Below are 13,549 nucleotides of genomic sequence, written 5' to 3'. Positions count from 1 at the left end.
CCACGGAAATCGATTGATCGTCAGTAGTCGAACATATAAGTTTATAAATCAACTGTCCTGCTCAACTGACCCCAAGCACTACTCAAAATTAAATAGGAGAACACATGATTTTTAAATGCCACTACTATGCAACAAAAGTGCCTCGAAAACGAGAGCTTTTATTTGCAATTTGGGCTGCAATAAAAGTGGTCTTCGTAAGTAAAACGACATTACGCTCACTAGCTTGCTTGTCTTGAAACCGGTTATTGTCGAAACAGACAATTTATGAATTTTTAAATTTAGTTTGAGTTTCAAATAAAGGGTTTCAATAAAGATATATCACACGACCCATTCTGACGATTATTTGAAAAAATAATTTGAACAACCGAAGTCAAAGTTTCTTCCCACTTTCAGTGGCCGGAACAAAAATACAGCATTTAAAGTGTAAATCTGACAGAAAGACGAGGACATTTGATACATTCTTGGATAGTCATTATCTAATTGAAGTAGTTATTACGTGATAGAGAAATAGACCCAAGTTTTTATTTTGGGATAAACCGTACAACGGATCTATATGACGACGAAAAGAAATCGCTACAGCGACCGAATTGAAGCTGATTTTTGCTCAGAAGTTTTGGATACATAACTATTACTCATTATTCGGTTGCTATTATAGATCTGTTGAAGCATGTCCCAGTCTGGAAATCAGGTATGAAATAATATTCAGATTACTTCTTTCAATTCGGCCAGATATTTGTACAGGTTATGACCAATCTCCATGTTCACGCTTTCGATTCGTCTCGCATACTTGTGGGTGAAATAATGGGAACTGTTTCTTCCCCGAAGGGTCTGTCTTTGAACATTTGCACAATCTCGCTAGCCGATTTTCCTTCTACATTTGGCATTTTGACAGATAAATAGCCAATGAAAATGACCAGAAGCGTGAAGAAAATTAAAAACACCCAACCGCACAATTCTTGTCGAATGGGGTCGAAAGCCAGGGCTATCATGAAATTACACAGCCAATTTGTCGTATTGGCAATTGCCATGGCTTTAGGCCTCGGACTAGACGTGAACAATTCCGGTGCAATCAGCCACGGAATAGCGCCAGGTCCAATTGAGAAAAATCCGACATAAACGAAAATGAGAACGATAGCAATGTCATTTGTGGTTTTCGTTGGCGTCAGTCCGTGACATGTTTGGTTGTCTATTACCAGACCACTGAGGAATATTCCAATGAGCAGTGCACATACAGCCATGCCTCCCAAACCGACAAGGTGCGACAATTTTCGCCCAAGTCTGTCGACTGTGAACACGGACACGCCAGTGATGACCAAGTTGACAGAGCCAGTGACAGCAACCATGTACTTGGGGAAGTCGGGGTCACTGTCCACTTTGTCTTGCGGCAGGGTGGCATTGAAAATGGGGGAGGAGAAGTAGTTGACGGCGTTGATGCCCGAGAGTTGTTGAGACATAGCCAGTACACACGAGATGATAAGTGGTCGACGCAGATAGCTACAAAAACACAGAGTGGGCAATCTCTGTAGGCCTTAGAATACTGACTTGCAATGATTAAAACAAAATTTTGGTCTGAACACCATTCACAGAATCAAAAACAAAAAAAAAGATACTAACTCGATTCGGATCAAGTCTCCCCAGGACACCGGGGGCTCCGATTTCTCCTTCCTGTCCTCCTCTATGATCTCGTTCATCTCCTCTTCTATATTCGCACTCTGACCTCTGAGTCTGGCCAGTGCCGCCCTGGCTCCCTCTCTGTCTTCCCTGGAGACCAGAAGGAACCGAGGACTACTCGGACAGAAGGGAAGCGTCACCCACTGAATAAAACCCAAAACCAGATTCATGTTAATCAATATCGGCCACAAATCAGCACCCCCAAGGATGGCCTCGAACCCCAATATTTGGGATCCTAGGATTCCCAGCACACACGTGAGTTGGAACACGACTCCCACTCCTCCTCTGATGTTCTTCGGCGCTATTTCCGATAAATACATAGGACCAGCAGAAGTGCAGATGCCACTTTGAATTCCTTAAATCATTTCTTTAAGTAACATGTGTCGACAATAAAAAAAACGTTGATTTGGTCCACTATAATCCGCTTTACACTGACTGAGAGACCACTGAACTTAAGATTACTGCAATCGCAGTCTTCAAGGAAAAAAGTGGGAATGATTCAACTAATCATAATAATTGCGAAGATGGCGCTGAAGACTCATATGACCTCACGCGAAGAAAATAATAATTTAAAAAAAACATTTCTAACCCATGACAAGTCGGCCAATGAAGAACATTTCATACGAGTTCGCATATTTTGAGCAGGACTGGAACAAAGTTCCTATGACCATGAACACATTATTAAGCAACATAGTCCTCTTCCGTCCGAATTTTGAGGTCATGGCCCCACCCACGAAGCAACCGACGATGGCAAAAAGGGTCCAGATTGCTACACATGAAGACCAAAACCAGGTGAGCCCAGTGTCAGAAAAAGGCTCACCGCTTCTCTCTGTTTTGGCTCGGTTGAAGAAGTCTTTGATGTGTTCCTAGAGGAAAAAATGACAACTTGTTAATATATTCCTAGGCACGTTCTCGGCTTGCATACTTCATCCTCTCAAAACCTAATTTAGGAATATCCATTATTCCTTTTGCAATATCTTTCAGCTTCACAATTCATTGAGAAACAAGGATTTGTTTCCAGGTTCATTCAGTAAGAACTTTTTATTAGTCACGGCCCTACTTCTTTCTTATTCCTTGGGTCTTACTTTCCTGGGGGAAGATAGATATCATTTTCACCGTAGCCGGTCCTACTTTGAGAATGACACTGAGAACCATCCGACCTTATTATTACTAGTTTGATTTCTGTGACTCGCAGAGGATCTATCGAAAGCTATCCAGCTTGTCTAAAGGTAGTCCTGGAACCAGTTCTAAACTAGTATTTATATCCAGTTATATTTTTGATAAAACTATCACAATAAAATATAACTAACTTACCAATCATCTCTAACATTGGCACTTATTTGTGAGTGCTGAAACTACTTGTAGTTTCAGCAACAAAAAAATTTGAATAAATCTTAGACTACAGTTGTTCTCCTTCTGGATAAACTCCAAGAACTAACTCGCGAAAACCAGTATACACTAGATCTATTGAAACTAGGAGATATAAGAGTAAGATTAAGATTGTTATTAGACTAAGAAGTTGCACGAATCTATCCGGCCGAAAATAAGATAGCGTGACGAACAGACGGTGTACCTTGTCTGAAATTACTCTATGAGTACAGACCAAAGGTCATTACTCATCTGGTGCGACCATAAGTCTCGAACAAGACCTTAACAAACTTAGAATTAGACAATTAAGCTTAGAATTAGACAATTGCAAAACTGGTAAATGGAATAGACAATTTAATAGAAATGTCTCTACCTCTCAAAAAATCTACGCCAATTTTCCAAACAATACGAGAAATACCAGGTATTGCAAGAAGATCAAGATCAAGGCGTGAACAACTATCAAGAAACGGACCGATCAACTACATGATAGTACGACGAAATAAATGAAAATCTAAATTTGCTGCATAAAGTATTCTAAATACAAAAACTTGTTGCGGTTTTCGTCGTACTATCAAGTTTTTGTATTTAGAATACTTTATGCAGCAAATTTAGATTTTCATTTATTGACGTGAAAATTATTTGAAGAATAATTCGAACAAATCTTCAACAACTCATTTGGTGCTAAACCTAATATTTAAACAATAACGACTGATAAAAAGAACACAAGTCGTTCCCCCAAAATCTGCGGTAAATCAAAACTTTTGAATAAATGATTTATTGAATAAAAAATACAGAAGTTAGTTAGTATTAAAGTTTATTGTTAGTTTCATGAATTCACATACATCATCTCTTTTTTTCATCCCAGCTGCATCACCTAAAACATCAGCATAAGTTCGAAAAAACTAATCTAATTCAAACTTTAACTTTTAAACTTTCTTAAACTTGAACTTTTACATAGAAACTTATCAAAGCTTATCCTTGCTTCTCCATAATTCATTTTTATTTCATAAACAGATCATCAAGGCTTTCCTTGGATCTTTAATTTCACTCAAAACTAAATTTATTTTATTCAATTTCCGATCATCAAGGCTTCCCTTGGATCAAATCAGAACAATTTTGTTCTCCCCACCCCATAATTTTAGAAGTGTCTAACGACCTCAAACGTCGATTCACTCTCCAACCATTATAAACGACCCAGGACAAATAAATTTTTTTGAAAAACTAACAATTTTGATTAAGATAGACAGTGAAGAACCGCGGTTACTCATCCTTCACTTGAGCTCTTCCTCTTAGATGACCCAGGCTAAAACCCTTAAATAATTAGTAAGTCATAAAATAGTATCTAACGATCTACCTGTGGTCTAATTATACCTGAACCTTGTGGATTGATTTAGTATTCTCCAACCATTGATCACAAATTATAACCCCTAGGTAAGATTAAGTGAGTCCATCATAAATTAAAACCTAGTCACGAGAAAATAAAAAAAATCATTCTCACGAATTGATATTCTCTCTACAACCCGTCAACCACGACAATCTATGCCCCAAGTTAGGATAACCACAAAAAATCGTAAGAACTAACAATTTAGGAAAATAGAAACTTTAACCCCCCAGTATTGCACCCATCATCCTAAGCCTTATGTCAAGAGATAAACTAGGCAGCAAGCAAACAATCCTAATACATAATTGTTAAATTAAAAACGAAAGATACGATCTTGTAATCCCACCGCACAGACAAACAATAGGATATATTAGATCAAAAAGACAAACACCAAAAAAAGGAAATAACAACAAAACAAAAGCAAAATATCAAAAGAAGATTTCCAAAGAGACGAAACGCAGTTTCAGAATCAGATACAAACACTATACAGGAACTTCAAGACTTGAAGAATAATCCGATAGAAAATCAAAAACATTTTTCTGACTCAGAAGCAACATTACCATCATCAATTTAGGGAAAACGCAGTAAAAAGAAACCATACATTAACAAACTAGTACGCCTATATAATTGGAATCAACCAATAAGACATATTGAAAGTTACGCATTAACAGTTCTAAGATAAACAAAATGATAGAATACAATAAAAATTTCGCCGAGAACTCGATACTACCATTTTTTATACGACCACAAAGTGATCCCGCCCGACAAATAACATACAACACCAAAATTCACAAGGAGCAAATTCAATTTTCAAAAACGATGTTTTTTCAATTAATTATAGCTAAATATCTATATCAGAATTGAAAGAAACACACAACGAGTCACCGCCTCAAACATCCCGGCACCCAACTGTAAGACAAGAAATCTATCTTTTCTCAAAATTTTTAGATGCAATCCGTGAAAACCTTATTAGTAACAAAATTTCACAAAATCTCAAACATGATCTACAAAGAATGAAAGCATGGTTCATAATTGATTATTTTGTCCATAAAAGCGATCTCATAGCAAAATCAAGAAAAAGTTTTCGACCGCAAAGCTCAGACGATGAAACTCTATTAGCAGATGGAACAGATTATGTTTGGGACCCTGATTGGTCTCATCCATCATTTATTAATATAACAACTGATATACCAAGTACAGCAATCACTACTATCTCTGTCCAAAAAGACTATGTTAGATCAACTCCACTTAATATTGACGCAACACCTTTAAATTATAATGTTTTCTGATAGAACAAGAAACAATAGTTCAAACTCCACCTTCATCAATACACAAGAAAATTTAAATGAAACAAGAAATCTTATACAACTAGATACTCAAACCTCATCACAAATCATTAATGAAGAAATAGTTGAAACCATGCCAACAACAAAAAGCATTTCCCCCATTCATCCTACACTTACAACACTTACTTCCACTAACAACTATACAACCCACAGTGAAACCTTCTATTACTCCAAAATAATCACAGATAGATTATCAAACATTTCCACTAGCAACGACATACCGAAAAACAAATAAACAAAAAAACATCTAATGGAAGCAATTTTTCAGATCATTACTACAACTTTTTTTGCAAAAAATAAAATAACAAAACCCCCTATATGAACAGTCAAAACCAACCACAGGCACAAAAATACAATCAACAAGTGCCACAACAAGCCTCTCACTCAGTTTTTTTCAACAATCAACAACGAGCTTCAGTAGATCGTAGCGAAAGCTTCCCTTTCTTTCAACATAATAAAAATATAACTGATAAACATCTTACAAGAAATAAACCACATTATTCAGAAGATGAAGACTATTTTAGCCAAAACCAACAACAATTTAACACAAATCAAGAAAATAATAACTGGAATATTGATCAACCAGATCCTATTTATCAGCCAGATCTGTTTGAACCAGATTCATTTTGTTTGTTCCTTTGTGTGATTGTAAAGATGCTGCGTCAATTCCAAAATTTAAGGCGTCGCACATGGCATAAAATGGTTGATCTGGATCTGGGATCGTATTTGAAGTGTTTTTACTTCTTCAAATCATTTTCGGTCTTCTGTCGTCCATTCAAAATTATTTGTTGTCTGAGAATATTATAAAATGGTCTTAAGTATAATTGCATTTTATAGACATATTTACTTAAAAAGTTTAGCCTTCCAAAAAACTCTTGGATTTTCTTTTTATTTGATGGTGGTTGAAGTTTTATGATTGTGTCTGTGCGAGATTTTAATGGAGTGATTGTATTTCCTTCAAAAATATATCCAAGGAATTTAACACGGGTAAGAAAGAAAAGTGATTTATCCGGGGCTGCTTTCTTGTTTTTCTCAAGTAGTATTTGGTGATATTTTTCCACTACTTTAAACATTTCGTGTTTTGTTTGTGATTGCATGAAAACATCGTCTCAATAGGTTATAACAATCTTGATGAAAATAAGTGGTCAAAAATTTTTAATCATGAATGCTGAAAAAGCTGCTGGCCCTATGAAAATTTCATAGAAAAGTCTATTCAATTCGTATTGTTGATTTCCAATAACGAATTGTGTTAACCGTCCTGATTGTTCGTCTGGCGGCATTTGATTATACGCGCTGTTCGGCTCAGCTGTTGTAAAACATTGTCCATTTATTTTAAAGAGAATTACTTGAATTGGTTCTATAGGCCAATTACATTCAGATTCAACAAGTGAATTGAGGTATCTGCCATCTAGAACAATTTTTAATGATTCTCCTTTAGCAAGAATAATAACGTGATTTATGAATGTGTTTCCTTTTGGTTGTTCTTCTTTATTAATTGGGGAAATTATTTCGTATTGTTCTAAGATATCTAGTAACCTATTGACTTTATCTCGTAAATGAATTGGAATTTTCTTGCTCGTTGTTTTTTGAAAACTACGTCAATTTTTAGAGGAGATGTAGAGGTGAATTTACTTTTCCATTATCAAACTTAGACGTAGCATAAACCCTTGGGTATTTAAGTAGTAGTTCTGTTAATTGTTCAAATTCTTGTTCTGTAATTTGAGTGTTGGAAATTGAACATTGTAAGAAATTTCTGTTGTTCAGTGGTATACTTTGAAATTTGGAATGTTGGTTTAAAATAACGTGTTTTGGTAAAGTAGTTTGTATTTCGTTTTGGACCATTAATTATGTTTTTAATTGATAATTCTCTATTGAGGATTGTTGATTGACATATATCAATTATTTTAAGATGTTATTTACTCTATATGCTGTTTCTACTATGGGACAAATTTTTGTATTGGTTTCACAATATCCTAAAGGTCCTAGGGGTAACGTTATTTTATATGGAGAATAACTGTATACGTGCAAAGAAATTATATCTGAATATGTATTTTTCGTGTATTTGATTGATGAGATTGTTACTCGAAAAAATTTATGGATTGGTTTGAATTTGAGGTCGGACATATGTAGTTGTTGTCTATTTTGATCTATGTTGTATTGATGGACTTGACTTATTGAGAAGTTGTATACATATCCTGATACTGGTTTCAGGTGTTTCCGTTCTTGGTTGCATAGAGGGTAAAATTTGGAAAAAATTGAGATTTTTTATTTAATCTTCGAAAGAATGTGAGGATGTCTTAATCATTCTTGAGTATTTATCCTTTATATGTAATTTACTATTTAGGATATTCATAATTGGAATATATTTAGTGATAAATTGTATTCCAACGATATTGTGTTTTATAATTGTGATATGAAACTTTTGTTTGAAAGGTTTATTTGAAAGTTTATTTCGTTCCATTGTTCGAATGGGAACAAGGAGTAATTAAATTTTTCCATAGTTTGTTAGACTTGATCTTTGTGCTGTAGCTAATTTGCTTGAAGTCTTTGAAGGTAACAATTTTGGATGTAGAGTTTGTATTTCATTCCATGTGGGAAAATTTATAATATTTAAGATTGCTCCTGAGTCTACTAAGAAATCAATTTTAAGGTCTGATAATTGAAAATCTTTGCTTTTTGGACTTTCTAAGAGAAGTGGGATTGTTATTTGTTGTATTTTGATATATTTATTCCTACTTGAACTTTTTTCAAGTTCTTGTTCGGTGTAATCTGTTGTTTTGTGTTTTGTCTGATTTTTCGAGGTTATTAAAAATTTCATTGTTTTGATAATAATTCGATTCAATTGGTGTTTCGTATTCATTTTTAATATGAAGCATGTTTATTGAAAGCGTATTTTCTGTTTCGCTCTCATCATCTGTGGATTCACAATTTATGTTATTTAATTGTAACTCTGAATTTTCTGTGTCGCAATAGCGGGTGGGTCTGATTGAATTTCTTGAGTTAATTGTACTTGATTAATTTGTCTTTGATGTTTAGGTGTACTACTTCTATAGTTTTGTCGTGAATTTTGATTTTGTGTATTATTTCTGTATGATGACTGAGATTAATTCCTCTGTCGATTTGGATTACTAGAATTTCGATTCCTGGAAAGATCACGTGATCTATTGTGATTATTATCGTAGTTTGATCCGTTGTTTGAATAGTTTCGAGATTTATTATCTGAGTATTGTCTATTTCTATTGTTTGAGTAATTCATGTTTCGATTATATGAGGAAATTCTGGAAGGGACGTTTGAATAATATCTATTTCGAGAGTTTGAAAGAGAACGATTTATATTATAATTTGAGTAATTATTTCTGTTTGAATTTGATCTCGAATAATTATTTGATATTGGTTATTTTGATTGTTTGATCTACTGTATCTATTTTGTGAGAAATTTTGTGAATTTCTTCGATCTGGAGAACTTCCGGGTAGTTATTTCGATAAGATGATTGTTGACTAAAGTCATTATAGTTATCTGGGAGTGGTTTTCCTGAACTATTGTTACTATGAATGTTTTTGTTTGGTAAATTTTGGTCTTTTTTCATGTATTGATGAAATGATTTATTTGGTTCGCTATAGTTCTGTGGTTTGTTCTGATTATCTTGTTATTTTTGTCTACATTCAGCGATGCTATGTCCATATCTAGGGCAATAGTTAGACCATTTTTTGTTCGAATGGGAACGAGGAGTAATTGAATTTTTCCATAGTTTGTTTTCTCGTAGAATTTAATATTTGAGTGATTTTTTCAGCTAGTTCAGTGTCGGAGTTATGAATGTTATTTATTTGTGAAGTAGTTGTTTGGATGCTGTTTACAAATTGTAATTTTAAATTTTCTGTTTCTACCAATTTCATTGTGATTTCAGCTTGTTCTAATTTGTCTACTAAATTTCGGAAGTCTATATCACGTTCTCGAGTTGAAGATGGATGTGATGCTCTCTTTTTTTTTGCTATTTTTCGTAGTTGTGGTGTTAGAGTCATCATTAAGACTTCTGTCATCTTTGTGTTTTCATAATCATGCGTATTAAGAGATTATGCTTTTCCTACTAATGTTTCGATTCTTACTTAAGTTGCTTAACTCTTTCATTAGGGAGTCTACGGATTTCGTCGCATAGAACTCTTTGATGTTGTTTATTTTTTTCAGAGTCTAACATTTTTGAAAATCCTTAAGTGAATCTTTTCCAGTCTGATTTAATGTCTATAGGTAACACTGAAAACCATTTTTGGGCTGCGCCATCAAGTGTGATTTGGATTAGAGCTGAGTGTCTATGTATCCAATTTTGATGAAGTGGCGTTTTTACTGGTTCAGGTCCTATATTTAAAATTAATTTAGCTGTGACTGCGTTAAATAATCTTCTACTGAGTATTCAGGATCTGCTCCTGTGAACATCATGAGTGATTTATGAGAAGATATAGAAGATCCACCCATGAGGTATGGATTCATAGTCATTTGGAGTGATTCTGCGGCATTTGGTATTTGAGAAAAATTTGTAAATTGTGTTTTTGTAATTTCATGTTGTTGTAAATAAAATGGCGATGGGATTTCATTTTACATTTGCGTTGGTTGATAATTTTGTGTATTTATAGGATTTTCTGATTGGAAATTAATATTGAGTTTTGTTTTGGAGGAAAAGTTTGTCTTGATTGTCGTGTTTGTTCATTTCGTGTATTTATCTCAGCAAATTCAAGACTATTTACACAAACCGAACTTAAACTCTCTACACTTATGAGAGAATGTTCAGCTATACTCTTTATACTCTCACAGAAAATGAATTTTTAATACTTGGATCAAAACATCCAACAGTTCTATTTACAGATCATACACCTATAACTTTCCTATTTACACAAAAATCAAATCCAAACCATAGAGTTTATAGATTTCAACAAAAAAAGTTCCCAAACTGAAATTCCCAAACTTACATAAAGTCTGGACTGCAGGAAAAAATCATGCATTACCAGATATGCTCAGTCGAAATACACCACCTGAATTGATAACAAAAAAAACGACGGTAGAAACACCGCAAAATATAAAGTTTTTCCTTGCAAAAGACAAAACATCACCACGATTAAATTGTAAAAATGCAGTAAAAACCGACCTTGATAATGCACAAATAAATAATATACAACATTTTCCACTATATCTAGATTGCCAAAATAATCAGTACGAAGTAGACTTGTAAGGAAACTCTACATTTAAACCGATACCATATTCATCATGGATCAAGAACAATACACAACAAAAACCCCTTGAACAAAAAATGTATAGGAGAGATCTATTGCCCTTAGTAGAAAAAGAAAATTTAACTGATAATATGAATTTATCAGGACCCCTAGATTTAGACTCAAAATTCACAATAAATCAAGTTTTTAATATACATGACCCTCTATATAATAAACCTCTCTCAAAAACAGAAAACAAAATTTTTTTTCTACTAGCCACAGGAAAACTGACACTGGAACTACTACAGAAATATCAAAACCTTGACCCAGTCATTAGACAACTTAAGTCTTGCACAAATATATAACGCAACCCGTAAAGGCAGATATCACAATTATAGGAAACAAAATACTTCTTAGATACTTCAAAAAAACACATCCATAAATGAGAAAAAAGATTTTTTGGAATACCAAACATCTGAATTAAAAGTAACCTGTCTACCATTAAGTATGATACTCCTAGCATTTCACATTTCACACTCCTTAAATACGAAAGGACATGCAGGATCAGAAAAAAAAAACTCAAATTTGTTCCAAAATTTTTACTTTCTAAATGCACTTACTTGGATTAAAATATTATGTAACGATTGCATAACATGCCAATTAAAAAAGCATATGCACATCAGAAACAAATAGCAGAAAAACAAGAATTTGAAGGACAAAGCTTATATTTCAACCACAGACTCTCATTTGATACAAAAGGACCGATATCACCCTCCTCAGAAGGCAACTCATTTATAATGGTTATAGTTGATGCATTTACACACAATGCAGCACCCAACTCTGTACCTCATTGTAATACTTATCACCCATATACAACATCCTACGAATACTGGATAGCAGAATTTGGATTACCAGAAATCCTTGTCACAGATAACGGCACTGAATACATAAATAAGGAAAACATCACATGTTTAATGTCATGAAGATGGAATAATCTTTATGACATTGAACATAAACCCCGAACGTCTCATGCCTCATGGACTAATGGTTTATTCGAAGGCATGAACCGTTCATTACAAGAATACCTCAGATGTATCATAAATGTAAATGATACAAATTATACATAATGATCAACAGACGTTAAATAATTCCCCTTAGCTTATAACTCACAAATAACAATAAAACAGGATTATCACCCTTTGAAATGGTGTTCAATCAAAAACCACGATAACCATTTATGTTCACAGCAAATTCTTCAATAAATGTACAAGGTCATCGCCAACCTACTAAAGAATCAATTTGTTATAATTTACCGTTACATACGCACGATGAAGATCATTTTCATCACCCGCAAATCTTAAAATTAGCCTCCGGCACATATACGGAATGGATTTTAAATAGAGATAAAAAACAACTTACAAAAACAGCCAAAAAGCTATTACAAAGGTAAAATATTTTATAACAAATTAACTCACGATTCACACCAGCTACAAACTTAGAAATTGGAACATATGTCTTAATACCAAATTTTGTAACACGAAAAGGATTATCTAAAAAATTACAACCAATCCGAAAAGGACCATTTAACATGCAACATGTAACATGCAAACTTATTGATTCAAATAAAAAAGAAATAGTTCAACGCTTTTATTTGTAAAAACAATCTTTTACCATATTACCCAAAAGAACACGCTCTTCGCAAACTAATACAGTTATACTCCTTTACAGGGCCAAAGATTGTCCACGATTATCCTAAAATTTTTCCAGGTTATCCAAAATCAAGATATAAATTGTTCAACACAATTATTAGATCTAAAAAAAAACAGAAATTAAAAAACCCAACCAAAATCTCAAGAAATCAGCAATAAACAAATACCTTAAAACAAAGGAAAAATCTAAAACAAGAAGAAAAAATTTTACCACAAGAAACAAAAGAAAGATCTCAACAACGACAATCATCACCACTCCGAAGTTCACCTCGGAAAGATAACAAAACTTTCATCCGACCATCTAAAATATTAAAGAAAGTTGAATTTCAGAAATCCCTTTCCAATTAATTAATATTTTAAAACATTTTAAGTATAGCAAATTTTTCTCTTTTTTTCATATTTTATTACACTCTTATATTTTATTACACTCTTAAATAACTAGTTGAACTTTAGCCAATCAGAATCTATTTAAACATCACCCCATTCTGACACCACTTCATTAGCCGACACATTGTTCACTTCAAACATATATGAATCTATAACCTAAAGACCTCCAGGTCAAAAATAAGCAACACGCTTATATTTGACAACTGAAATAAACGAAATCTAAATGTTAAAACCCTCCCCTATCAACCAGTACAAAAATCAACAAAAATGTCTCAAGTTACACATTTACCCCATGCAAAAATATTAAATAAGCCTAAAAATTACATGATCATTTAGCCTAATGTAGATAGAACTCCTAAATAAATAAAAATAAAAATAGGAAGCTCATTCCTAGACCTTCAGGAATGGCCCATATCCAACCCATTTGTCAAAAATTATTAACACTCCGACAACACTCAACTTTTGATTCGGAAAATAAAAAATTATTC

At 33.6% G+C, this 13,549-nt stretch overlaps 1 protein-coding gene across 4 annotated transcripts in view; it reads right to left on the bottom strand.

Annotated features, from left to right (window-relative positions):
- Positions 1-258: 258 nt before the first annotated feature.
- Positions 259-13,549, bottom strand: part of LOC134841622 (solute carrier family 2, facilitated glucose transporter member 1-like) — a 33,132-nt gene continuing 19,841 nt past the window's right edge. For all 4 annotated transcript variants that reach the window (XM_063857650.1, XM_063857651.1, XM_063857652.1 and 1 more), the window contains 3 exons: positions 2,261-2,537; positions 1,615-2,026; positions 259-1,494 (listed from right to left, as the gene is read on the bottom strand). In XM_063857650.1, coding sequence (XP_063713720.1) covers positions 762-1,494; positions 1,615-2,026; positions 2,261-2,537 — 1,422 coding nt within the window. In that variant the 3' untranslated portion in view covers positions 259-761. The remainder of the gene's footprint in view (positions 1,495-1,614; positions 2,027-2,260; positions 2,538-13,549) is intronic.

Source organism: Symsagittifera roscoffensis, chromosome 3, assembly GCF_963678635.1.
Source record: "Symsagittifera roscoffensis chromosome 3, txSymRosc1.1, whole genome shotgun sequence".
Classification (NCBI taxonomy): Eukaryota; Metazoa; Xenacoelomorpha; order Acoela; family Convolutidae; genus Symsagittifera; species Symsagittifera roscoffensis.
The sequence above is the reverse complement of the archived record's forward strand: the minus strand, read 5'-3'. Positions and strand labels throughout refer to the sequence as shown.